Genomic DNA, 27191 nt, shown 5'->3' with positions numbered 1-27191 from the left:
GAAAGACTGTCCACAACAACAACAATAATAATAAGTCCCCTGGCAATGGAAGAATAGCTAAGAGTGAACCATTCTAGCTTCTATAGAAAAATACTTTCAGAGCCTATGGTCAGCCACTGAGAAGGCCCTGTTTTGTGTCCATGCCAGATCTATCTTCAAAGGCAGTGGGCCTGAAGAAAATTTATTATTATTATTATTATTATTATTATTATTATTATTATTATTTACTTTATTTATATACCGCTTTTCTCAGCCCTCAGGCGACTCAAAGCAGTTAACAACATCATTACAAGACATCACAAGACAAGTATAAGGCAGTTAAAAACAATTGTACATAAACAATTAAACATCCGTATAACAATCATTAGAGCCTCAACAGTAAAATCAGAATCCAGTCTCATAATCCATCATTCCGTATTCCTATGTTCAATTATATTGTTTAATCAAATGCTTGTTCGAACAGCCAGGTCTTCACTTTCCTCCAAAACGCCAGCAGGGAGGGGGTTGATCTGATATCTGTAGGAAGGGCGTTCCACAGCTGAGGGGCCACCACTGAGAAGGCCCTGTCTTCCGTCCCCGCCAGGTGCGCCTGTGATGCAGGCAGGACAGAGAGCAGGGCCTTCCCAGATGATCTTAGTGTCCTAGCCGGTTCATAGAAGGAGATGCGTTCAGAGAGGTAAATAGGGCCAGAACCGTTTAGGGCTTTATAGGCTAACACCAGCACTTTGAATTGTGCCCGGTAGCAAACTGGCAGGAAGTGGAGTTGGCACAACAGAGGAGTCGTATGCTCCCTGAGTGCTGCTCCTGTTAGCAACCTGGCTGCCAATCGCTGGACCATTTGAAGCTTCCGTGCAGTCTTCAAAGGCAACCCCACGTAGAGAGCATTGCAGTAGTCTATACGGGATGTAACCAGAGCATGGACTACTGTGGTCAAGTCCTCTCTTGAAAGTTTGAGGAAGCTTGTTTGATTGTTGCAGTGCTTCATTGGCTGAATAAAACTGAGTGGTAGTAAGCACATCCTGTCCAACAAAACATGTCTTCTCTATGTATTTTCTAGGTCCTCCAGCATGACCCTATGGGATTATTGGGCTGGATGTCCTTCATTTCAATAGGCTTTGCTATTATCCATGGTTCTACATATCCTTGGAAAGCCCAGCCACATAATCCCTGCAAATATGCAGTTGTACTCTAGTTATCCTTAGAGCACTTAGAAACAGTAATCCAAAAAGCAACCAGAGTAATCTAAAGTGATGCCCCATAGCCTACCTGGGGACTGAATAGTGAAAATTGTGGAGTGGAGTTAGGCAATGATTATGTGATCCTTGTGGTTCATGACAAGTTTGCACAACTGAATGAGCAACAAAACATACAGCTATAGGACTGCCATTTTTAGTGGAAATGGGTGCACACATCCCCCACAAATATGAATGAATTGCATGTGAATTTCATTTCCATAATTTTGAACTGAATATAGATATTGTGCATTAGACAGAATACTGATCCAACTGCTTCTGAAGGGGAATCTAATCATGTTTAAGACAATAACAGGATTGGGGAAAGTATCTGGCTGACAATGTTATTTTAGAAACATGACTGAATAAGTGAATATAACTATAAATGGACCCAGCTCCCCAATTCACTCTAACAAGGTTTTTGCAGTAACAACATTACTCGTTATGAAAAAAAACGGTAATGTGTTTATTGCATTCTGATTAGAATGTTACAGTGTTCGCTACTATTACTCAAAATAAGTCACATGTTAAAAATGTAATGTTCAACCCCATATCCACGGAGGATACATTTCTGGACCTTCCATGGATATGCAAAGCTGTGAAAATAGGGAAAAAAAACTATTGAAATGAAGAATTTATGACCCAAGTATATCACAAAGCCATGCTGGAGGATCTAGAAAATGCCTAGTGTGGTCATATCTTGTAGAACATGGATAAATGATACTGGTCTCTTGAATATGGTAGTTTTACTATATCATGGTCTTGGTTACAATATCATGGTCTTGGTTACAAGGAAATACTACATTTCACAGATTTTCCCTCATATTTTCAAGATCTGGGCATTTTACTAGATGAGAGTTTTCTTTAAAAGGGACAACGCTTTACCTGGGGACAAAGAAAACCACAGACACATCATTTGTAGTCAAGGAATGTTGGAGTATATGGATTAGCAGACACCCCTAAATCTCACGAGCAGTGCAAACAGTTGCTTGAATTCTAGCATTCTTTCCTCCACTCATTGCACATAAAAGGTAATATAATATTCAAAACTCTGCACAAAATTGGAAATAATACTTCAAGAAGGCTTATGCAAATGTACCTACTTTGCATAATTCCAATCACAGATTTTTGTCTGTGATCCCAATTTTGGAATGTTTTGCTATAGAAAAGCTGACTTTCTGTTATATTTAGAGTACAGTCAGCCAATGAGAAACTGGCAGATGGAATTATTACTCTTTAAAGAGCAATGCAAAACCAACCTGCACACATAATTATTTATATAAAAAGACTTGATGAAAGTATGCATGTTTATATGGCAAGGAATACTTTCCCATCTGGTGCAAATCTCGGGATGCCAACTCTTATAGACTTCTGACTTTGTGTTATCGAACATCCTGGGTTTAGGCCAGAGCAGATTTAGATTTGAAACTTATGGGAGAAATCTAGCAAATTCAAGTATGTTGAGAAGTGGACCCAGCATCTGGTGGAAACCCAGTGGTAGAGCCCTATACAAAGTTACCGATTAGATGTTTGGATTATATTAATGAGAAAGGGATCTATAGCAGGACCTATTCAGGTGCTAAGCCATATTCTCAATATTGGTTCAGCACTGGATAGCTCCCACTGCCACTGGACAATGTGAGTTACTTCCCTTATATAGCAAAGCCACTGACTGCATCTGGACTTATACTGAAGTTCTAAAACTTTGGTCCTCTAGGTTTTGTATCTTTAACTTCAGAAACCCAAGCCAGTTTGGTCAACTAACAAGATTTCTGGGAGCTGAAATCCAGAACATCTGGAAGACCAAAGGTTGGGAATCACTGAATTAGACTCCTAATTCCCCGAGATAAGGGATTTGCAAAATGCATTCCACAGGCCCCAGAGACCATTTTATAGTCCCCAGGGCACACAGAATTACAAATAAGACAACCACAAAAATTAAGAGATGGGAGCATTTTTGCTATGTTATAGATTTTCATAAACCATTAAGGAGACACAGGGTGATATAGCATTTTGACTATGACTCTAGAGACTAGGGTGTTGATTCCCCACATGTCCATGGAAAATAACTGGATGACCTTGGGCAAGTTACAATCTCTCAGCCTGAAAGGAAAGCAAAGACAAACCCCCTCTGAACCAATCTGCCCAAGAAAGCTCTGTAACAGGTTTAATTTAGCACTGGCATAAGTCAGAAATGACTTGAAGGCACAGAACAATAAATCCATTGTATGCTCATGAGGGGCCTTAAAAATCAGAAACGGATCTCTTAATACTTCTTGCAGTTGGAAAGACCTTTCTTGGATTTACTATGCCATGAGGGGCTAAAAACATTGCAAAATTACCCTTATGTCCTCTGGAAGGTGTTTGGTACAAAACACTATCCCTCCTTGATAAGAAAACCATAGGATAGGGTCGCCACAGGCCAGAATTGACTTGAAAGCACACAACAACGTAATTGGAGGAAGATTGAGTGAGGATGACTTAATATATATTTCTGTTCATTTAGATTTATGAGACAGTTAATGGATAAACCCCTACATAAGGGTTGCATGATATAAATTATTTTCCTTAAATGTGAGGCAACTCTTGTGATGAACAGTAATATTGCACAAGACACATTTGTATTCAGTGGATATCCATATACAATGCATGTTAATTCACCATATTTGCAATTTTCTTTCCACACACTGAATGCAGAAGGTCCACAATGGACAAATCTATTATACCATTTCTGTTAGGGAAACATCAACATAATTCCTGCCAATATATGTTTAGAAAAAATGATAATAATATAAGCACAAGCTTCAATGCACCCCACTCACCTTCAAAAATGGCTAAAGGGAAACAGAACATTAATACACATCATGTTTTCCTAATTATTATTTGCAAAGCAAAAATTGAATCCAGATTGTTTTCTCTGTCCCCTTCTTTCAGTTGTGTGGTGGGACTGTGTTCTCAATTGTCACGTCCGACATCCACATGTCCATATCTCCCCATCGATAGGTTGAAAGTTGTGGAAAGAGTTAAAGATAGCAGCAAACTATCAAGCATGCTATCAAGTTCTATTCCCAAACTTCTATCTCCATTGTTTTAAAGCTATCACTTTTTATAGCTAGATAAATGTTTGCTCTCAGCCATCTGTCAGCACTGAATGCTCGGCAATGTTAATCCCAAGTGATGGATGTGCCCCGTGGGCATCCAGAAGGGTACCTTTGGGGTCATTACTCACTGTTCCCTTTTAACAGCGATGCTACGAATTTATAACAATGCCTAGCCTCTCGGGATCAAACCGAAGGGCCTATTGGACACCAGCATCCACTGCTTCTGTTTCAATGGGATGTCATTGCAAATGGCAATTACAAACTAATAATTCAAAGGGATCACAAGGTGAGAGGTTATGGCCTGCTTTGCCCTTTCCTTTATTGCTCAAAAGACAAGGTTGGTGCACTGTCACATTTCTATCAGAGTGCAGAGAACAGGGAAAAACAAACAAACCAAAAAATGGATAAATGGTAAGCAAATCCAGATTTCTGTAAATCTCAGTTTTTCCAAGTATATTATGACCCCCACATTTGCAAGGGATATATACCCACTCTTGGTGTGGATACATGAATGTGTGGATACTCTTGAATGCCAATATTTCCAATGGGACAAATGACAAAAGAACCAAGAAGGGGATGTACAGTAGCTTTTAGAGGAGTCCCTAAGTCAACAATGAAATTGTAGATAAGTTGTAGATAAGTATATTGATTTCATGGATATGGGGGTCTTACTGCATGAAATGTTTTCAGCAATGGGTAGGCCATATGCTATGGAGGAAAATATGGTCCATGTAGCCCTCAACTATGTACCATTTTTTCAATCATACATGGCCATGAGCCTATGATGACCATTTTTGCCCAGCAAGCCTCAAACTGAAGAGATTCTTGCCAGTCCAGGATTCTTCTTGTCATGGTTTCTCAACATGAAAGGCCAAAATATTTTAACAATTTTGCAAATATTTTCAAAAATTTGTTCAGTTGCTACTGTCTCTCAATCTGTCTGCCTTTTTGCATTATTGCCTCTGCTCATGGCCTCAGAAGATTTCAGGGCAGATTTTTGGCACCTGGAACCAGCACAGTTACCTAACTCTATTGTAGGGCCTGAACTTTCAAAGATGACAGAAATCCTACTGTTAGTTCCAACTGAAGTAGAGTCATTGAATTGGTAGGATTTACCTACAGGTTGATTCACTACTCAGTGATACATTCAACAAGATTACAATCAATTTCTTCAAAAGTGCGACATCAGGGTCTACCCAAATGTCAAATGACATAGCTGAATAGACTTTCCAGGGTTTGGATCTGGGGCCCTTCCAAACAGCTGAATAAAATCCCACATTATGTGCTTTGAACTGGGATATATATAAGTGTGGACACAACCCAGTTCAAAGCAGATAGTGTTGGTCATTCTGCCTTGATATTCTGGGTTATATAGTAGGCCTGGGCGGTTTCGTTTCGTTAATTCGTAATTCGTTAATAATTCGTTAATTTTTCCAATTACAAAACGATAACAAACCATTCTGGAGCAATTATTAAAAAAAACGAATTTTTAAATACGTTTTGTAAATGCTTCGTATTTCGTTATTGTATTCGTTTCGTTATTGTTCTGAGGTCGTTTCGTTATTATTTCCACATGTCTGGGCCAGTTTTATGGTTTAATTAGTGAAAAAAAATTATAATATCACACCAACAGTCAAGAACAGAGGGAGAGGGAAGCTTCAGAAGTTTTTGGAGGTTTTTTAGTGTATTTCGCGGTCGCGTCCGCCATTAATGAATCGATTCGTTATTGTTTCGGAAATCGATTCGTTAATTTTTTACCATTTACGAAATTTCATAAATATCGAACTTTTTAAAAGGAAAAATTTTGTAATTATTTTAAATAACGAAACGCAAAAACCCCCAAAAAACGAATCGATTTTAGAAACAAATTTTTCCGTTGTTACCCAGGCCTATTATATAGCTATGTGGAAGGGCCCTGGGTCTCTCCAAAGGTGTTTGGACTAGAGAAATGTAGCCAGATGTGTACTGATTGAAACTGTGTTGAGATCCTTGGGGTACTCCCACACATTTCATGACATGCTCTGGGAAGAGGATAGCCAGATATTTCTTGGCATGAAAGATGGAATAACCCTATGAGGTGGCTTTAGGGCTCCCCAGCAAGTTGAGGAAGGGAACTCTAGGTGGTGTACATAGAAAAGGGGAATACCTTCACAGCACCCAAAAAGTGACACCCACACATGTAAGGAATGCTGGCACATTTGGATGCCCACAATTTAGTTTTATTCAATGTTAGCTGTGCAATCCAAATGATGCAGAGAGCTTAACTTACCTATGGTGGGATCATGATCTTCTGGAAACCGATGACTAATAAACTGCATTGTCATTGCTGGGGAGATATAAAGGGAAAGAAATAATGAATCAGGATTTCTCATAAAAATGAACTTTCATCTGCTATTGTCAGTTACTAAAATAGAAACATAGAGACTAAATATATATATGATATAAACATAGAGACTAAAAGTTGAGGCCTTGGATATAAAGGGTTGCATGGAGCTATAAGGTTATTTTTTGAAAACTCTAGGCCTCCTACAACGTCCCCCCAGGGGGAGAAAGAAAGTATATAAATACTGTAAATAAATAAATAAACAACGTTCAAGAACAAAAGGGGAATAACAGCTTCCTCATCTGCTAAGTGAATGTTAAAACGCATCTCTTCTTTATCAAATAAATAAGGGTTTGTAAGTACTCCATGGGCATAAATGTGGTGAAAGTACTCCATACCACCTGATGTGTCTTTGGGGTTATTTTGGACCATGATTTTAGATTCTCCACCACAAATAATGCGGGCCTTAGAGAACATGGTATCAGTGCTAGACATCCATGCAGTGAATGACTATTTTTTAAAAAATTCTTGTTGTAGCAAAATTCCTTATAAACTGCCAGAAGAGACAGAGAGTTTTATCTATGCTGATTATCGTGCCATTACCGCTCAAGCAGGGACCTTTGAAATGGTTGAACAGAAGCTCTCAGAAGCTCTAGGTGCTCTTACTGCCTATTACAGGGAAAACCAGCTGATCCGTAATCCATCTAAAACACAAACATATGCCTTTCACCTTAAGAACAGACAAGCATAATGAGCTCTGAGGATTATCTGGGAAGGAATCCCACTGGAGCATTGCAGCACACCCAAATACCTGGGAGTCACTCTGGACCATGCTCTGACCTGCAAGAAGCACTGCCTGAACATCAAGCAAAAAGTGGGTGCTAGAAACAATATCATACGAAAGCTGACTGGCACAACCTGGAGATCACAACCAGATACAGTGAAGACATCTGCCCTTGCACTTTGCTACTCTGCTGCTGAGTATGCATGCCCAGTGTGGAACACATCTCACCATGCTAAAACAGTGGATGTGGCTCTTAATAAGACATGCCGCATTATCACAGGGTGTCTGCGCCTTACACTGGAGCAATTACACTGTTTAGCCAGTATTGCACCACTTGACATTTGCCGGGAAGTAGCAGCCAATAGTGAAAGGATCAAGGCAGAGACATCTCCAGCTCATCCCTTGTCTGGGTATCAGCCAACACATCAATGACTTAAATCAAGAAATAGTTTTCTAAGATCTACAGAGACACTCGCTGGAATACCTCAGCAAGCAAGAGTCCAAAAGTGGCAGGCTCAAACCCAGAACCTCAATCCATGGGTGATACCAAATGAGAGACTCCCTCCTGGGCATACAGAAGACTGGGCGACTTGGAAGGCGCTGAACAGATTGCGCTCTGGCACCACGAGATGCAGAGCCAATCTTAAGAAATGGGGCTACAAAGTGGAATCCATGACATGCAAGTGCGGAGAAGAGCAAACCACTGACCACCTGCGGCAATGCAACCTGAGCCCTGCCACATGGACAATGGAGGACCCCCTTGCGGCAACACCAGAGGCACTCCAAGTGGCCAGATACTTGTCAAAGGAAATTTAATCAACTACCAAGCTTGCAAATTTTGTGTTTTATTGTCTGTTTGTTTGTTTTGTTCTGTTAGAAATGTAATACAATTGTCTGGTTGCCCCTGACATGATAAATAAATAAATTCCTTATAAAGGATTTGGGATATTGCTAGAAATAAGTGTTGTGGATGATACGAAGGCTCGATTACTCATTTCACTATGAGGTCTCAAACATATTCAATGGCTTTAACCTGTCAGTCTCAGCATCTTCATTGGAGACCATTCATGAGAAGTGCAGCCAACTCTTCATTGAATATCATGAATGGTCAGGCTTGCAGACAATTTCTCATTTCAAATTCAATTTGGAGTAAATGCCACTTCAAAGGCAGGCTTTATTTTTCCAGATCATACCTACCGAGCAGGAAGAGTTAATCAGCAGATCGAAAAGGTTACGGATGATCAAGATTAAACATTTATTGCCATGTTAATAAATGATTGCACCTGCGGCGTGGGCAAATATAAATGTTAAGGCATCTCATTATAAATTCATGGCAGACCTGCAAGGATAACTGTTTAAAGAACCTCATTTACAATACAGGCATCATCACAGATGAGCAAAAGTCTACCTGGCCCCTTGTTCGTGCTTTCCTTCTTATGTACCCTCAGTTTCATTTTCGAATATTAAGTCTCTTTCTTGAAACTCTTTCCATGCTGTCACCTCTTTTATCCAGTGTTTACTCTAAATTTAAAAGAGCTCTCTGCCTCAGAATTGTAAAAGCCGCTCCTTAGACTGCAAATCCTAAAATTCCATAGGATGTTGCCATGGAAATCCCAATAAGAATTGTAGTGTTGTGACTCTGTAGAGTGAAAGGATGGCAATAAAGTCTGATTTGCCCTCATATTGGCTACTTTATACACTTAAAAAACACCCATCATGCTTTGACCACCTAAAACCTGAGGCAGAAAACAAATTTGAGTAAAGCAATTATGTTAACTCCACAGGGCTCGATGCTATGGAGTCATGCAAGCTGTAGTTGCACAAGATATTTAAGCCTTCTCTGCCCCCTCTCCAATCATTAGTTCTGAATGCTGAACTGGGGTTTCAAACTTCTGCAATGCAGAATGGAGAAGAATGGGGGGAAATGTTATAAGGAAAGGGATAACGTCTTCATAGCTACACATCTGGGCTTCCTTTGAAAAGGGTTCAGAAACTACAACTAAAGCAAAAAGTGATGTGTGATTTAGTGATCCATCTGGGAGGAAGGCAGCATACAAATGCAGTAAAGTTTTACTCCTGAATGAAACTCAAGTTACTTGGATTGACTTGCAATGCCTTAATGACTTTGGCCTCGGGGGGGCGGGGGGGGAATGCATTATGACTCCACTTTAACTGTCATGGCTCAGTGCTATAGGATCCTGTGAGCTGTAGTTTGGAGAGTGTGAAGTCTTAGCTCTGCCTTTTCTTCTCCTCTGCTTCAGTTTCGCCTGTTCATAGATTTTCCCAATAGTGTAGACTTTCCTTTGTATTAGTTTCTGGGTGGAGGTTAAACACCCCTCAGATGGTACTAAGTGTAAACCGTCCCAAGTCACCTGTGGGCTGAGATGGATGGTATATAAATATAATAAATAAATAAATAAATAAATAAATGCCAGTTTCACAGAGCTCTTTGCTGGACTTTGTCTTCTTTCTAGTAGAGCCTTAGAGGCCTCGATATTATCTGGAATCCTAGCCTAGCAATCCAAACGGGCATTCTAAACACCTTCTCCTGCTGCTGCATTTAGCAGTATTTTTATACCAGCAGTCCAAAGGACAACAGAAGCTTTTGGCCAGCCTAAGCTTCACAGGAAAGAACATTAAGGCAGTTTATATCCATTGCTTTGCACCAGAGCCAAAAGAGACTTTCAAAGACCCCAGCAAGATATCTGCAACCAGCAAGTTCTTCTTTTGTAATGTATTGTTTTAAGTTATCCTATGATACTCCCGGGTGGAGTTAACCCTTTATTCATTTTGCTTCAGTAAACTCATTTGGTTATCTTTTCACTTTGCTTCAAAGTACCTCTGTCTGCTAAGTGTCTTAATAGAAGGTATCAGATAGCCCCTGTGTTGCAATCCAGAGCAGAGAACAAGGCCTAAGATAACTATCCACCACACTTGGCTGTGAAAAACTATCCTTTTTTATTGAAGAAAAATGGTTACAAAATAAAGGAAAAATGCAAGTCAAAAGCCACAGCAAAATCAGCAAACATGAATTTAAATGGACCAAGCAAAACCAAAAGTCTCTCTGAGAAATACTTGAAGCTGTTAGCAATCCACTAACCGTACTTGATATCCTAGAAATCTTCCCAGACTATGGCCAGGGAACCGGGAGAACTGCCAAGGTCTTCATCAATTCTGAAACGATGCCTGAACTGAGGGAATCAGCCTGGCGTATTGCAATTAAAACTCAAGAATTGGTTCCGTGAACCGCCCTTCTGTTTTGAGGCCAATGTTTTTAATTCTTGAATTCGGGAGGATCGACGCAAACTGAGTGTTTTATTTCTGTCTTCTCAGATTTGGCTCCTTCTGTTGTCATTACAGTTAACAGGTGCAGAAGGGAGGGAAAGTTCAAGGTCTCTCTGCAACATTCTCATTAACACTGGTACTTTCATTTTCCAAATCTACAGAAGTTCCTTCCTCACTAATTTCAGGAACATTGGCATTTTCCAAACCTACAGCAGATTCTTCCTCACTAATTTCAGGAGCATTGGCATCAAAAGGTACATTTCCACTAGCATCAGTAAATATACTTTCATTAGCATCAGGAGGAACAAACAGAGAATCAGGTTCAAGTTCAAACTCAGGCTGAACCCCAACACCCTGAGTAAAGCCAGATACTATAGTTTCCCCAGAGGCTCAAGCGACCCTGAAAGATGTAGTCTGCTGAGGCAAGCAAATTTTGGCAGAGAGGGCTTTGTTAAATGACAACTCTCATGACCTAGAGCCTTCAGCCATACAAGTGGTGTCAAAATGCATTCATTCTACAGTGTAGATGCATCAGAGATCTGAAAAGTCCACAACCTTCTCTATAAACCTGGTCTAGATTTGGAATTTGAAATCCGCTACTGGAAGGCATTTGTTTAGTCTTTGTTTGGCCTTTGCTCTTTCAATAGTATTGAGTCCGTGTTTGTGTGTTTTAAAACTAGGATTTAAAACTTTTTTAACTTGTTTGTATCCATTTTGCTTCATCCAAGAAACCCTGGTGGGCTAAGAGGTATCCAACAATGAATTTCAATAAATACCAGGAAAGCAAGCATTTGATAGCTGTATTATTTCCCCTCTGTTTCTAATCCCAGTCCTTTGTCTGTTTTTTTTCTTATACAGATGGTGAGATCAAAATAACCTTTTCTTGTAAAGATAGGGAGATCAATTCAGCTGCAGCTAAGTTTCACAGTGTGATTCTGACTGAGACATGTAAGCTTTGAAGGTACAAAGAATTCAGGATGCCATTAAGATGTTCAGAACAGTGTCTCCACAAAAGGAAGACCAGTGTGTCTGTGGCTGTTTATTTAAACAGCAGTGTGTAGAAAGAGAAATAGATTTATACATCTATATCCGGTAGGGGGAAAGTAGATATTCTAATCCTACAAGAAAACTCGTATTGGAGGAAAACCAACACTTATGTATTTAAATGGTAGTTGCACTAAAGTACTAGACTGCCCTTCAGCTGGACACTGATGTTGTGTAACCAAATGCACATGTTCAGTTCAATGTTGCAAAAACTGAAACGTGGTGTCATTGTGAATATTTGGAAACTTGACATGAATGAACACAGATGCACATGCAAAGGGATAATGAGCATTATATAACAACAACAACAACAACAACAACAACAACAACAATTGTGTGTTTTAAAACTAGGATTTACATTCAGACAGACAGAGTTTTGGAGCACAATACTCCTGACCTCACGATCGTGTTAAAAAATAAAGTATGGATTGTCAATGTTGCAATCCCGGGTGACAGCAGGATTGAAGAAAAACAACTGGAAAAGGTGACACGATATGAGGATTTAAAGATCGAACAGCAAAGACTCTGGTAATGGAGGTCCCATGGTGATCGGCACACTGGGTTCAGTGCCTAAAGACCTTGGCTTGCACTTAAATACAATTGGCACTGACAAAATTACCATCTGCCAGCTGTAGAAGGCCACCTTACTGGGATCTACTTGCATTATTCGCCGATACATCACACAGTCCTAGACACTTGGGAAGTGTCCGACATGTGATCCAATTCAACAGCCAGCAGAGTGTCTGCTGTGGACTCATGTGTTTCAAATAATAATAATAATAATTTAATTGAAGTCAACAATCAGAAACTTCTCAAAGCACAGCAGACAAAGAACCAGTACAAGAAAACAACACTACAAACCAGAGCTTACAGCTGGCTCAACAAAGCATTGCATGGGCAGTTCCTTGACAAAACTGAAGGAAAAGTTGACAGGGAGAAGACCTGGTTATGGCTCACGAATGGAAGACTGAAGAAAGAGACAGAAGGACTTATTCTTGCAGCCCAGGAGCAAGCCATCAGAATAAATACAATTAAGGACAGGATTGTGTAGTCTGACATGGTGGTTGTTGGAGTGGTCCAGCATTTCTGTGTTCTCAAATAATATGCTGTGTCCAGGTTGGTTCAACAGGTGCTCTGCTATGGCTGATTTCTGTGGTTGGAGTAGTTTGCAGTGCCTTTCGTGTTCCTTGATTCGTATTGGGGCATTGCATTTGATGGTCCCTATCTACACTTGTCCACAGCTGCATAGTATACGGTAGACTCCTGCAGACGTGAGAGGATCCTTCTTGTCCTTTCCTGAATGTAGCATTTGTTTTTGGAGTTGTACACTTTTTAAAATAGTGATTGCAATGTTTTATATGTTTTAATGTGCATTTAATTTTGTTTTTAATTTTAACTTAAATGTATTTTATTTGTTGTCCAAAGGCATTGAATAGTTGCCATATGTAAAGGCACCTTGAGTCCCCTTTGGGATAGAGAAATGTGGGATACAAATAGAATAAAGGAAGGAAGGAAGGAAGGAAGGAAGGAAGGAAGGAAGCAGGAAGGTGGGTGAGGATTGATGGAATCGGCCATCGAGAGCCTCCATCACTTTAGTGGTGCTCCAAGGAAGTTTTCAGTCTTCTCTTTTCCTTCCTTTCTTCCTTCTTTCTTTTCTTCCTTGTATCAGCAGGCTCTGTCTGTCTGTCTATTTGTCTGTCCTGTCCCCCCTCTTGCTGGGGTTGCAGCCGAGTTAGCTGCAGGGTCAATTGAGGCACCAGAGTTTGGGACTGGTCTGACCAAAATATATGGGAGAAATATAAGATCAGTAATGAAATCAGAAGTATAAGCCAATTGTTCTAATACAAGAGTTCCCAGGAAATACAGGAGCATTGGTCACTCTCCCTTACATCTTTCACAGTGTTTTGAACTCAAACATACCAAAGGAAGGGGAAATAAAAAGACGATCGGTAGAGAGCTTGATTTTAGTCTGCTGCTTGATAATATGGTAATAGAAAACCTTATTGCTGATGACATGCCTTTTGGACAGATCAAAATAATAAAATGCATGAAAAAATGCAACCTGTGGATAAATTAGGGACACTTATCTCTGAATTATGTATGGGGTAGAAGAACTCCTATCTTACAATGAGACTTTTAAACTGGAATACGTAAATGAAAAACATAGATAATGCTGGGGATGAAATAAATCCATAAAGATGCAGAGGAGAGTTACTGTAATAAATGGGATGTTTATTGTACCAAAGGACTGGCGGGGAGAGGGGGTGATGCCCAAGGTTTCGATTGAATTGTTGTTATTTCCTAAAATCTGGAATTGCAAGTCATCCAATTGATATTTAATGAATATTTTATAAGGTTTTGAAGAGCTCTCTTCTTGAGACGGCATGCGTCAATTGCACGCCACTCAATAAAAATGGAAAGATAATTAGTTGAGATGACTGGCTGATTTCTTTAACCATTGTGGTGCTGCGGATTTGTGGATTGCCTCAGAAATAACTGGGAATGTTTAGCTTCAGCCCTTGGAAATTTTTATACCTCTTTAACTGCCTCACATCTGCCCTGCAGAACTCTGTGAATTTTTAGTCTTTAGGTTCTAGAGCTCTCTGCAGATAATTATAGGTGTCCCAAAGAACTACAAATTCCAGGATCACACAAGATGGAGCCATGACAGGTAGAAGTGGTATAAAAATATTGTGATAGTGTAATATAAACTCTTAATCAGGATCCCAGAATTTTTGGAGGAGTGGGAGGGTTGTGCGTGATTGTACCTTCAAATCACCTATGAGCTTATGGTGACCCCATTACGTTCATAGGGGTTTCTTACCCAGGGTGCTCTGGGCTTGCACACTACACACACTCTCTTTCCAAGGAGAGTGTACATGATGCATGCAGGAGTGTCTGCACCTGCCAGGGCCTGCAGCTGAGTGCCTCTTACTCTAGAGCAGTGGTTCTCAACCTATGGGTCCCCAGATGTTTTGGCCTGCAACACCCAGAAATCCTAACAGCTAGTAAGTCGGCTGGGATTTCTGGGAGTTGTAGGCCAAAGCACCAGTGGACCTACAAGTTGATAACCACTGCTCTAGAGTAAGAGCAGTTCAGGTGCAGGCCGTGGCAGACATGGACACTCTGGGTATGTATGCCACACATGCACTCTCTTTTCAAGGAGAGTACATGTGTGGAGTGCAGAAGCACCCATGCCTGCCAGAGCATGCAAGCAGGCCCGTATCCAGGATTTTGATTCGGGGGGGGGGGGAGCTGAGTTTGATTTGGGGGGGCTAAGTCTGAGTGAAAGAGGGTCTACCCTAGCAAATCTTTTGGATATATTGAGTATGGTGATCAGATCATAATATGAATAAACATAACAGTTTAAATAATGCACCAATAAGGCCTTCTCACGGACCACCATGAGAATTTCAGAGGGGGAGCTGAAGCCCCCCTCCATGCAGGCATGTAGCCAAATGCCTCCTCTAGAGTAGAAAGAGCAGGTAAGAAGAAGCTTCCTTAATGTGCACAATGGGAAGGGGAGCCTGAGTAGGAACCACCCCCACCCCCTAATAATGGGCTGATAGAAAATGGGTGTTTTGGCACTGGGCAGCAAAAATAAATATCTGCCCTCCCAATTTTGGGAGGCTCCCAAAAATGGATCAGAACCGCCACCAAAAGCCAGGACATGAAACAGGTCATGGTTTACTCTAAAAGCATCACCTTGCCATGAACCTTACATAACAACCTTACAGTTCATGTTGCCATCACCACTGCCAGGTGGCTTCAGAGTTGAGAGCTTCTGACTATTGTGAGCATCCTATGTTGACATCAGTGATGGTCAGAGCTTTCATGGAACTCTGAGGCTGTCTTGCATTAGTGTCAGTGGTGACATAGACCCAGTCCATCCTCTTTACCTTATGCTGATGAAAAAGGAGATGGTAGTGGTGGTTGATTTGGACAGCAGACCCAGTCCTGCTGTCTACATTGGGCCAACACTATAAGACTACTCTAGAGTTTCTGCCAAACTCCAGAGCACCCCCTCCCCCAAGATTTCTCAATGTGGGGCTAAACCAGGTTAGCATGGCATACCCCACAGTAAGCACAAGAAGTGATGGAACACTGTGAAGATAGCAAGGAGTAGCTAAATAATGAATGTGGGCTTTTAAGCCTCTGTAGATGAGTCCCCAATGATAAGGTTGTACTTCTTTTCTTCTAATTTTAATCCATTGGTTTGTGTTTTAGTCTCTGTATCAACAAAGAATAGCCTTGCTCCATCTTCTACTCAACCTCCCTTTAAGTATGTCAATATGCTTATAATATCTCCTCTCACTCTTGTCTTTTTCAAGCTAAACCTAATGAATTCCCTAAACCATCAGTGATCAAGTCTATACCTCAGTTCTCTGAAACTTGGATTGGTTATCCTAAGCATGCAAAATACACAACATTTGAACCTAGGGCATGCATGAGGATCAATGCCCAACAAATGTGCAAAGCAGAACATCATCGGGCCACATAGAAAGACTTCCGAAGACATAATGCGAACAGAGTGCTCTAACAGGGTTTTCTGCAAATTCTTTGTTTCAAAAACTGCATGAAATATTTTAGAACTCCTCCTGGTTACCATTTTTTTGGATCTCCGTCCTTTGCAATCTTCCATGTGAACACAGCTGCTGACTTTGGGAAGTTGCAAGGCTGAAATCCCCAAATGCGATCCCTTCTTTTGTGCAATGCATCAAATGTGCTTACTACTACTAACAAGGTGGGAGTTCATTCCCTTACTTTCTGATGGACTTTGCAACTATTCACAATTATCCTTCTCCTGTCCATTGATTTCCTATCAGATAGACTTGGTGTACAATAACAGTGTGCATATATATAATAAATGATGGCTACCAAAAGGCAGAGACAGTCTCTCTTTGTGAGCTCTCGGTAGTACCTGAAATTGTATTGATTGCAAGGGGAAAGTTTGTGCTTGGAAGGATAGCAGTAAAGTGAAGAAGACAGATGAGATGCATTTGAATGATGTGATCAGGCAGCAACAGTCTTGTATATTCATTTGTCTGCCCTTCTGGCACCTGAGGCAGAAGGTAAACATCCAGAAAAATGTATGAGGGTAGATTCGTATTGTACTGCAATGGACTGTACCTATTCAGATGAGGCTGAATTTCTGTATCCTTCCCATGTGGAAAAAAAAACCTCCCTTCAAATGAAACAATTGAAGTGCAAAAGAAAGCTTCTATTGAAATCTGTGAAGAAATGGCCTGCTACAATAACAACACACTAATAACACTCTAGACCAGGCATGAGCAAACTTTGGCATTCCAGGTGTTTTGGACACATCCCAGAAATCCCAACCATCTTACTAAACGTTCGGAATTGTGGGAATTGAAGTCCAAAACACCTAGAGGGTCAAAGCTCGCCCGTGCCTACTCTAGCCTAATTGTTGGGGCAGTTATACATTCCTTGTCTAGCCCACAGTGACAGCAGGATAGAATCCAAATAGTCCAACTTGACCTAAATGAGTTTGGCCATATCAAAGCACTTTTGCTATTCCCCTCTGCTGCTGCAAGATGGCCTCAGAGTTCTGGGAGAGGTCCTGGCCATCACTGGGCACCTTTGCTGATTTCAGAAATAGCCAATAGCTCTTTGGAGTTCTGCATTTATCTGTCACAATACCTGGGAGCAGGGTCTACATGGGTCCAGTGCCTCCCTTCTTTATTGTACTGCTGAGCACAGAGAAAAGGAGATAGTTCTGACTCATGTGGACAATGAACCAGTTTGGAATGCAACCAGTTGTGTTGTCCACACTCAACCCAGACATGGAGCCACTTTGGAGTTTCAACAAAGCTTTGGAGCATTCTCCAACTTTGTTTACTTTGAGATTAAACCAGTTTAACCCAGTTTATTGTTTGTTAAGAACCAAAAATCCCTATACATTGTCTGGACATCCAGATTCAATTTATAGTCCCTAGGGTGCTGGTGCAGACATGATATTCTATGATATTCTTATCATTATGAAAATAAGTACAGTGAGTTGTTGTAAGTTTTTGGGGCTGTATGGCCATGTTCCAGAAGCATTCTTTTCTGGAGAGAATGCTTCTGGAACATGGCCATACAGACCAAAAAACTTACAACAATCCAGTGATTCTGGCTATGAAAGCCTTTGACAATACAAAAATATATACATTTTGTTGTGGTGATACAGCAATGACTTTTCAATGACCAATTAAAGAACTAAATGGAAAATAGAGCAGTGGTTCTCAACCTTCCTAATGCTGCAACTCTTTAATAGAGTTCCTCATGTTGTGATGACTTCCAGCCATAACATTATTTTCATTCCTACTATAATTTTGCTACTGTTATGAATCATAATGTAAGTATCTGATATGCAGGAAGTATTTTCATACACTGGATCAAATACCCAATACACCCAAGTGTGAATACTGGTGTAATTTGGGGAAAAAAACAGACCATGACATTTGGGAGTTGTGGTTGCTTGGATTTATACAATCCAAGAGCATTCTGAACTCTACCAATGAAGGAATTGAACCAATCTTGGCACACAGATCTCCTATGATCAACAGAAAATAGTTGAAGGGTTTGGTGGGCATTGATCTTGAGTTTTGGAGTGTTAGTTCACCTATATTCAGAGAGCAGGAGGAGGGCTTTTGGTGGGAGGATTTACCTCTGTTTCCAAAAAAGGAAAAGAAGGACAGTTGGAGAGATCTTCAGCCTTCTCTGCCAAAGGGGTTCTTAAGACCATCAGAAATGTGTGTTTTCTGATGGTCTTTGGTGACCCCTTTGAAACCCCCCTGGGGTCCTGACTCCCAGGTTGAGAAACACTGACTTAGAGAAATGTCCCTATGGGAAACAGACAGAAACACATGCCATCTAGATACCATAACTGACCTATTGATTTCATTGCTTTGAAAAAGCCCTTGGAAGTCTGGGACTAAATGAAAAATCCACTTTTTCTAGCAAGGTCAGAAAATAGAAACATGAAGAAATCTGGTATGGGTTTGTTTGATTGTTTCTTTTGAAGTTCCACTGAAAAGCAACTGTGGTTTTTCTCCCCCTCGATGAGGCTTTGCTTTTACTGCACAAGAGGAAAGAGTCTACAATGCATTCCAATAAAGGATAATAACAAAGGGAAACCATTGCCAGTTGCTGAGGAAACACAGCCAGACAGAATGGGTGAGTGGCCGGGGGAAAGACCTTATTGTCCAGTTCACCTACTGATCTTTGAAAGGTACCATTATGATTTTAAAGGCCACCACTGATCAAAATGACCTTGTTTTATTTCTCTGGAGACAAGACCATGACAACAGCAATATAGTGACCTCTAACACCATAAAGCACTCTTTAGATCAATATAGATTAAATGCCGTTTTCTATGAGATTTCTCCCTCCTTGTTCTGCCCTGCAAAGAGGACTCATTTAGCTCTCACAAAATAGAGAGAGGCTACTTAACTTAGGAAGCTTGATGAAATGATGAGCTACTTTTACTCCATAAATGTGGGTTTGTTCAAATTATTAAATTAACTTCTCTGTTGGCAAGATTTTTATTTATCCACTCCAAGGAATTGCTACTTCAAAATGTTCCTCTAGCTGTATCAAAGAAGAACAGGCAGAAATAAATATATGCTTACCATTATTAACAGGAAACAAACTTAGAATTCACCAGCATCATGTCAATATTTATGCTGTCCTTATATCCAATAAGGAGTACTTGCATAGAACCATAGAGTTTGAACAGACCACCCCCATTTGGGTTAGTGCCCCTCATGCCCATGCATGGTATTCAGGAAATTGGCTGGAATACATTGAAGTGTTTATGAATATACAACCTACAGTTATGCATTCGTAGCTTTTTAAAATATATCCTACCTTTAAAAACTTTTTAAAGATCTACAAAGACACTTGCTGGAACACCCCAGCAAGCGAGAGTCCAAAAGTGGCAGGCTAAAACCCAGATCCTCAATCAATGGCTTATACCAAATGAGAGACTCCCTCCCCCCTGGGCACACAGTAAACTGGGCAACTTGGAAGGCACTGAACAGACTGCGGTCTGGCACCACGAGATGCAGAGCCAACCTCAAGTAATGGGGCTATAGGGTGGAATCCACGACATGCAAGTGCGGAGAAGAACAAACCACTGACCACCTGCTGCAATGCAACCTGAGCCCTGCCACATGCACAAGGGAGGACCTTCTTGTGGCAACACCAGAGGCACTCCAAGTGGCCAGATACCGGTCAAATGACATTTAATCAACTACCAAACTTGCAAACTCTATGTTTTTGTATGTTTGCTTGTTCTGTTAAAAATGTAATACAACTGTTTGGTTGCCTGACACGATAAATAAAAATAAAACCTTAAAAAACAAATGTCCAAGTTCAAGAAATATCACATTTAAGAAGGGGAACATCCTCAAACTTGAAGATAAATCTAATTTAAGATCAGAAAAAAATGAGGTATTGAAAAATTCAGTCCATTGGTCAGTCCAGAACAAATGTCATCTACAATTACTACAACCATCACAATTGCCACTCTAAAAACCAAGATGAATAACTGATTAATGTTGATTTCATGTAACTCTGTAGATAGGAGAAGGATATTTGGAATGTCACCCTGTTTTCTTAGTGGAACATATACATTCCTGTAGGAATGATAGAGGACTAAACAGCCCTGGGAAGCAAGAAAGCATGAGTATAGTAATATCAAAATGAAAACAAATCATAAGCAACTAAATTCATTCCTACTATTAAATGAGAACCTTTATTTTTCTAACTGCTGACATGTGTTCATACAATCATGTCTTTTCATGCTCTGAATAGTTTTGTCACTGTTTAAAGTTACAACAAAATGACTTTGGAGGAGATACACAAGCAGTTAATTGGTCCCAGCCTGTCTCCAATGCAGAATTAAATCCTTGTTTTCAGTGTGATGAAACAGCTGTGATGATGAACCCTTGAGAATGGGAACGGAGTCACTTCTCTCCAATCCAGAACTCCAGTATGCACTCAGCCACTTATAGAAATGATGGGACACATCAGGTAGTTGTCAAGACCCAGAAGCCTCAAGAAGCCAAACACAATGTAAAAGGTCCAAACACAGATTTATTAAGTACAAAAAAGGCTTAGAGACACTTACTTCAGTGTCTCTAGCAAGAATTAAGAGTTTGTAGCAAACACAGTGTGAAAAAACTAATTTAAATATAATCTGTATTATCCTGGCATATAATCCGGTATAACAAAAATATGCAGCAATCTGCTTGAAATTCGCAACACCTGTGCAGCCCTCTTCTCCCTTCTACCAGTAGTAGTAACTAGGCCTGGGCGGTTTCGTTTCGTTAATTCGTAATTTGTTAATAATTCGTTAATTTTTTCAATTACAAAACGATAACGAACCATTCTGGAGCAATTATTTAAAAAAACGAATTTTTAAATACGTTTTGTAAATGCTTCGTATTTCGTTATTGTGTTCGTTTCGTTATTGTTTTGAGGTCGTTTCGTTATTATTTCCGCATGTCTGGGCCAGTTTTATGGTTTAATTAGTGAAAAAAAATTATAATATCACACCAACAGTCAACAACAGAGGGAGAGGGAAGCTTCAGAAGTTTTTGGAGGTTTTTTAGCGTATTTCGCGGTCGCGTCCGCCATTAACGAATCGATTCGTGTTGTAACGAGATAATGACCAGGCGGGAGGCAGGGTGTAGAGGTGAATGATGATGACACTTTATTGTTGTCTAAGCACAGCTTATATAGGTTTTGGTGTTCTTTAGCAAAATCTGCATAGCAACAGTGGGGGATTACATAATGGCCAGGTGATTGGTGGAACTCTCAAGGGTGAGGTAATCTACAGGTGAGGTCAGCTATAGGTGATGTCATCCTTCCTGCCCTCAAGGGTGATGTCCATATATGGTCAGGGGGAATAGCAACTGTGTGTGCGTGCAAAGAACAGTGTGGCTTGCCAATGCTGCCCCCTAGCGGCACCACGGTGTCACTACATCTCCCCTTTATTTGTTTGTTTAAAAGCCAGGTCATATATAGGACATCATCTTGAGGGGGGGGGGGAGGTCAGCGAAGCGTGAGGCTAGCAAGAAGCTTATAACAATGGGATATATATAGCAGTAGCAGATTATTATATAGCCATCAATAGTTGTGTAGAGTAAACAAATTGGATAATAAAAGTATTATCAAGCAGGCACAGTGTTTGGCTAAATATGTTAAGCTAACTCTTTTAAAAAACAACATGCATAAATATTTTGCTGAAGTTATTTGTGAGATTTGAAACAACACATAGAATAGACTGGAAGGTGAATGGAATTTTGAAGGCCTTGGTGTCACGTCATCTTTTTAGAGACAAATGTAGTGAGCAGGAATCCAAAGCGCTTGATTCAAGAAGTCAATGACAGAGAATGTGTGTTTGAACAATGTTGTCAAAAAGCAAGTTGTGTTTGTTAAAGTTCATAGGTTTATGACAGCTGAAGCAGGAACTCTTGGTTCTTGGCAGGGGGTTGGACTGGATGGCCCATGAGGTCTCTTTCAACTTCTTGACTCTAGGCGATGAGGGGGGCTGGGCCTTTTTATTCCGGATCTGGCAACCTGCATTAAGGGAGGAGGAGGAGGAGGGAGAGGGGGTGTGGAGGTTTGGAAATATTTCTGGATCCTGGTAACGAGAGAAGAATCAGATAAAATTAAATTCAAATGATTAATGGTAAATAACACGTATAGGAAGGCCATTGGAAAGCGAAACCCAAAAACGAGCAGAAAAGAGGAAGGGGGTGACTCCCCCCTTTTCTTTGTGTGTGAGAAAAAGCAGATGGTTTGTAGAGGTATGATTTGAACGCTCAGCAATCGCGTTTGGTGTGGCTATCGTATGGAATGTTAAAGATGTGTAGGAAGAGTAGAACGTTGTAAGCGTAGCGCTGTAATAAGAGGGTTTGGTGGTAGTTTTTATTGTAGGAGGGACCCTCATGAATGTAAAGGTATAAAGAAAGTGGTTGAGAACATGTTGGTGTGTTTTGTTTTGTGAGGGGTTAACTAAATGTAACCAGAGAATGTGTCTTTGACCAAGGCAGAAAATGTTGTATTAAAATCTTTAGGGAATGTATTTTGAGCAATATTATGGGTAAGTGGTTTTAATCTGTTGAAATATATGTGGATGAGTGAGGGAATGATCAACAGTAAAGCTGTTGAAAAACTTTAGTGAGTGTGTAATGAGAAATGGATAATAGGTTTTGTAGTTTGAGGATGAAAAGGTAAGAGTCTCATAGGGCTGTGTTTTGTTGTAGAGGAGGGATTGTGGTAGCTATGAATCAATCAATCAATGATTTATTATGGTCTTTGATTAGCACAGTATAGAATGGGTATCGGTGTGTGTAAGGAAGGGAATTGTAGTTTTTAAGTATTAGGCATGAAAGCAGAATGAAAGCATATTTAAAAACATCTAATAATATCATATAAAAGAGACAAATTAAAAGCATAAAACAGAGTAATCAAGTATAAACAATCATGAATCAAAAAAATCATTTTAAAATAAACAGGAAAAGAGGAGGCGGTGTGATTGTTGAAACGAGAGCCTAGAGTCTGGCCGTGTCTGGAACGGTTATCTCTCGGCTGTGGGATGTACGCCCCCCCCCCTCTTTGGGCAGCATGTCTGTCGGCCTGGTCTCTCAGAGAGAGAGAGAGAGAGAGAGAGAGATTTTTTGTTTTATGGATTTTAGTGTCTTGTAAGGTAATAAAGCTATAAATGTCTGGTTTTGAGTATTGTTTTATTAATTTTTTAAATGTGGGTAACGAATAGGGGTGTGTGTCTGTCTGTAAGAAGTGAGTGTTGATTTTATTTAATGACAGAATGTTTAAATCTAGTGAAAGCTGAGATCAGACTTTTAAAGTGTTGATTGTAGCGTGTTGTAGTGTGATAGGAAAGAAGGAAGAACATCAAAAGGAAGCAAACAAAGTTATGATTTGTAGACTTAATAAACTCAATCTTAAAATGAGAATGTTTAAAGTGTAACATAGCAAGATCTGTTATTATGTAAGCATGTGTTGTCAACTAATGTTTTGTAGGAAGTGTGTTTTTATGAAGGTGATTCATCTGTAAGCATCAGATGAAAGGCATGGAAACCAAGCATGTAATTGTTTAGGTGTGATTAAAATTTAAGATTGTATGAATTGAATGTGAGTCTTATATATAATTAACCCTTTGAAACGAAAGGGACAAGAAGCTTTGTGTGTCAAGCCTGGTTTAATGTTATTGTTGGTGGAGTTTAGAATGTGTTTTAGTTGTGAACTATAGATTTTAAGAGTCACAACTCTTGATTATGAAATCAACACCAACTCTATCAGTATTTAAATTGTTGTATATGGGTATGTGTATCACACTTGATCAAGCAAATGAAAGTCTGTTTTGTATGTAAGACATTTTTATCACAATTTAAAATAATGGTAGCAAAATCATAATTATGAAACAATAATAACAATGAGCAAAATTATAGCTATGAAATAGCAACAATAATGAAAACAATCTCAAACAATCTCTCAGTTGAGGGTTAGTATAACATAAAGAACTATCTTTATCAAGGATAAAACTTAGAAAGCTTTTTTATCAAAACACTCTTTAAAAAGAATGAGGATTTTCTATTGATCCTTAACTGTATATTGTGTATGTATTAATTCTAGAACTTCTGATTGAACAGAAGTTCATTTTGAAAACCATTCTGTAACAAATGTTTATTTAATGACAGTATATACGGGAGCTTTATGTTTTGTTGAATGGAAATGCTTTAATGTTGTCTTTTGGAGAGAGGGGTTGTTAAACTGTCTTATCAATGATGTATTAGGAAAAGTGAGAAGTCTGTGACCTAACAGTCCATCCAGATTTGATGTAAGCACTGTTTATTTATGTAACTCCCCCTTCAGAAGCATATGTCTTTTCAGACTCAAAATCTGGGAGGTGAATTATGATATTGATGATTGTTTGGTGATCAGTGGATTGTTTAACCCCGCATGTTTCGGGGTCAAATGACATTATGGGAAGCTCTGGTCGGCCAGCTGCTTTAATGAATGTGCCGGAGCCATAAATTAGATCTAGAATCACGGCTGTTGTGTTTTGAATGTGTTCAGTCGAGGATACAGCTTCCTCGAATCCTGCCATGTCAAGAAGGGTTGCGGTGATGTTTTCTCGGCCCCCAGCATTCTGAATGGTCTGAGGAATCATGTCTCTCAGTGGCTGGGGCTGTAACAATTTTTCAAGACTTGGCTGTTTATTTTTAAGAGAAGTGGAGGGGAGATTTGGATCGGTGGGGGATGATTCAAAAGCAAAGACACATGAAGGCAGGATAGGGAGGGCTAGCTGTGATGGGAGGACTAGCTGTGAATATCCCATCTCGAGCGGGGTAAAAAGAGGATTTATGATCTGAGTTGGGAGAGGTTGATTCGCGACCGGAGCCACGGGTGGGCAATTATCTGTCACTCCCAGGAGAGTGATTGTTTTACAACATTGCTTCCACAGGGACAATTGTTGAATTGTCCCCTGGGGTTTTTCATGAAAGGTTTGACCAATTTTGATCCAATCTGATGGGATCAATGAACCTCCTTCTGGGTACCATAAACAATGATACCTGATTTCTCTAAGTAAATCTTCTACCTGGCCCTGATTTACTTCAAAATACCCTGCCTGTCTTAACAACCTGTACAGTTCTTGTGCATGCCGCAGCTGCGAAACTGACATACTTAATCCCATAACTTACGATTTGTGGGAGTGAGAAAACTCACTGAAGGGTGCGCACCTTGTAGCTATTCCAGCGGTAAGCATGGGATGCCTGGATCTTATCACGTCGTCGGTCACCAGATGTTGTAACGAGATAATGACCAGGCGGGAGGCAGGGTGTAGAGGTGAATGATGATGACACTTTATTGTTGTCTAAGCACAGCTTATATAGGTTTTGGTGTTCTTTAGCAAAATCTGCATAGCAACAGTGGGGGATTACATAATGGCCAGGTGATTGGTGGAACTCTCAAGGGTGAGGTAATCTACAGGTGAGGTCAGCTATAGGTGATGTCATCCTTCCTGCCCTCAAGGGTGATGTCCATATATGGTCAGGGGGAATAGCAACTGTGTGTGCGTGCAAAGAACAGTGTGGCTTGCCAATGCTGCCCCCTAGCGGCACCACGGTGTCACTACAGATTCGTTATTGTTTCGGAAATCGATTCGTTAATTTTTTACCATTTACGAAATTTCGTAAATATCGAACTTTTTAAAGGGAAAATTTTGTAATTATTTTAAATATCGAAACAAAAAAAAACCCCAAATACAAATCGATTTTAGAAACAAATTTTTCCGTTGTTACCCAGGCCTAGTAGTAACGTTACTATCACGCTGTACTACAATGGTAGTAGAGCAATCAGCCCACCTGAAAGACACAGGCTCCATCTACACTGACATATAATACAGTTCAGTGCATTTAAACTGCATTATATGAGTCTACACTGATCCTATAATGCAGTTCCAACCTGGGTTATATTGTAGTGTAGATCCAGAGTAAATCTATTTCTTCAGATGACTGCATGAAGCAAATGGTGTACAGAATAAATCTTCAATTACAGAGTTTTCTGAGAAGGCAACAGGTTTTTTCTGCACAGAAAACACTATTTGTGCATAGAAATATTTTCTATCCAGAAAATGCTGTTTTCTGTGGAAAACAACCATGACAGAGTTTGCTTAGTATATGTATTGAACTGCAAAGATTGTCAGTCCAGAATTTTTATCAGGATTATCAAGTGGCAACAACTTTTTCATCTGATTGCTTTTAATCTTTGATGAGAATGGAAAAAGAATACTTTGGTAAAAGATAAACCTTCAGAAACGTCTATGGAGGGGAAGGAAAGCACCATTCAAGCACTGATGCCAAATGTATGAGTGGGGACATTATCATACACAAGGCTATTATTATTCTCAGCTGTGAAATGTTGGAGGCTATGCATTAGCTACATTTTTTTTATTCTGATAAAGAGCTTCTATTATATTTATGGTTCAGATAAAATAAAATAGCTATTTATCCCCTCCTCCACCCCCCTATTCAGCTTTTCACAAAAGGGCACTTGTGTTGCCTTCCAGATGTATGTGGTCTGTTTGGATGAAATATTGTCAAAAGAAACAATGGTTGGATGTATTCTAGGGCTAAAAGGAGCACTTCAAGCACCACAAAGGTGATTCATTGTGCCTTTTATGTATGGATGAAAAGGTCAGAAATCTACAAATGCTGAAATAAGAAATGTTAGTGCAGGTTTACGGGCTTTCTTTCCCCCTGAATCGCCATGCTATTCAATTTTGTGTCCTCTATAAACAGCAAATGTTAAAGCCATCTGTTTGATCAGGAGGGGGATCAACCTATCAAATCATAAGGCCATCATTTAGGCAAAATTAGGCCATT

General features: G+C 40.0%; 1 protein-coding gene across 1 annotated transcript in view; it reads right to left on the bottom strand.

Annotated features, from left to right (window-relative positions):
• RIT2 (Ras like without CAAX 2) overlaps positions 1-27191 on the bottom strand; it is a 218968-nt gene that overhangs the window by 148700 nt on the left and 43077 nt on the right. The window contains exon 2 of the mRNA XM_060761199.2: positions 6603-6659. Coding sequence (XP_060617182.2) covers positions 6603-6659 — 57 coding nt within the window. The remainder of the gene's footprint in view (positions 1-6602; positions 6660-27191) is intronic.

The sequence above is a fragment of the Anolis sagrei genome, chromosome 2, assembly GCF_037176765.1.
Source record: "Anolis sagrei isolate rAnoSag1 chromosome 2, rAnoSag1.mat, whole genome shotgun sequence".
In the NCBI taxonomy this organism is placed as follows: Eukaryota; Metazoa; Chordata; class Lepidosauria; order Squamata; family Dactyloidae; genus Anolis; species Anolis sagrei.
Note: the sequence above shows the minus strand (reverse complement) of the source record. Positions and strands in the feature narration are given on the sequence as shown.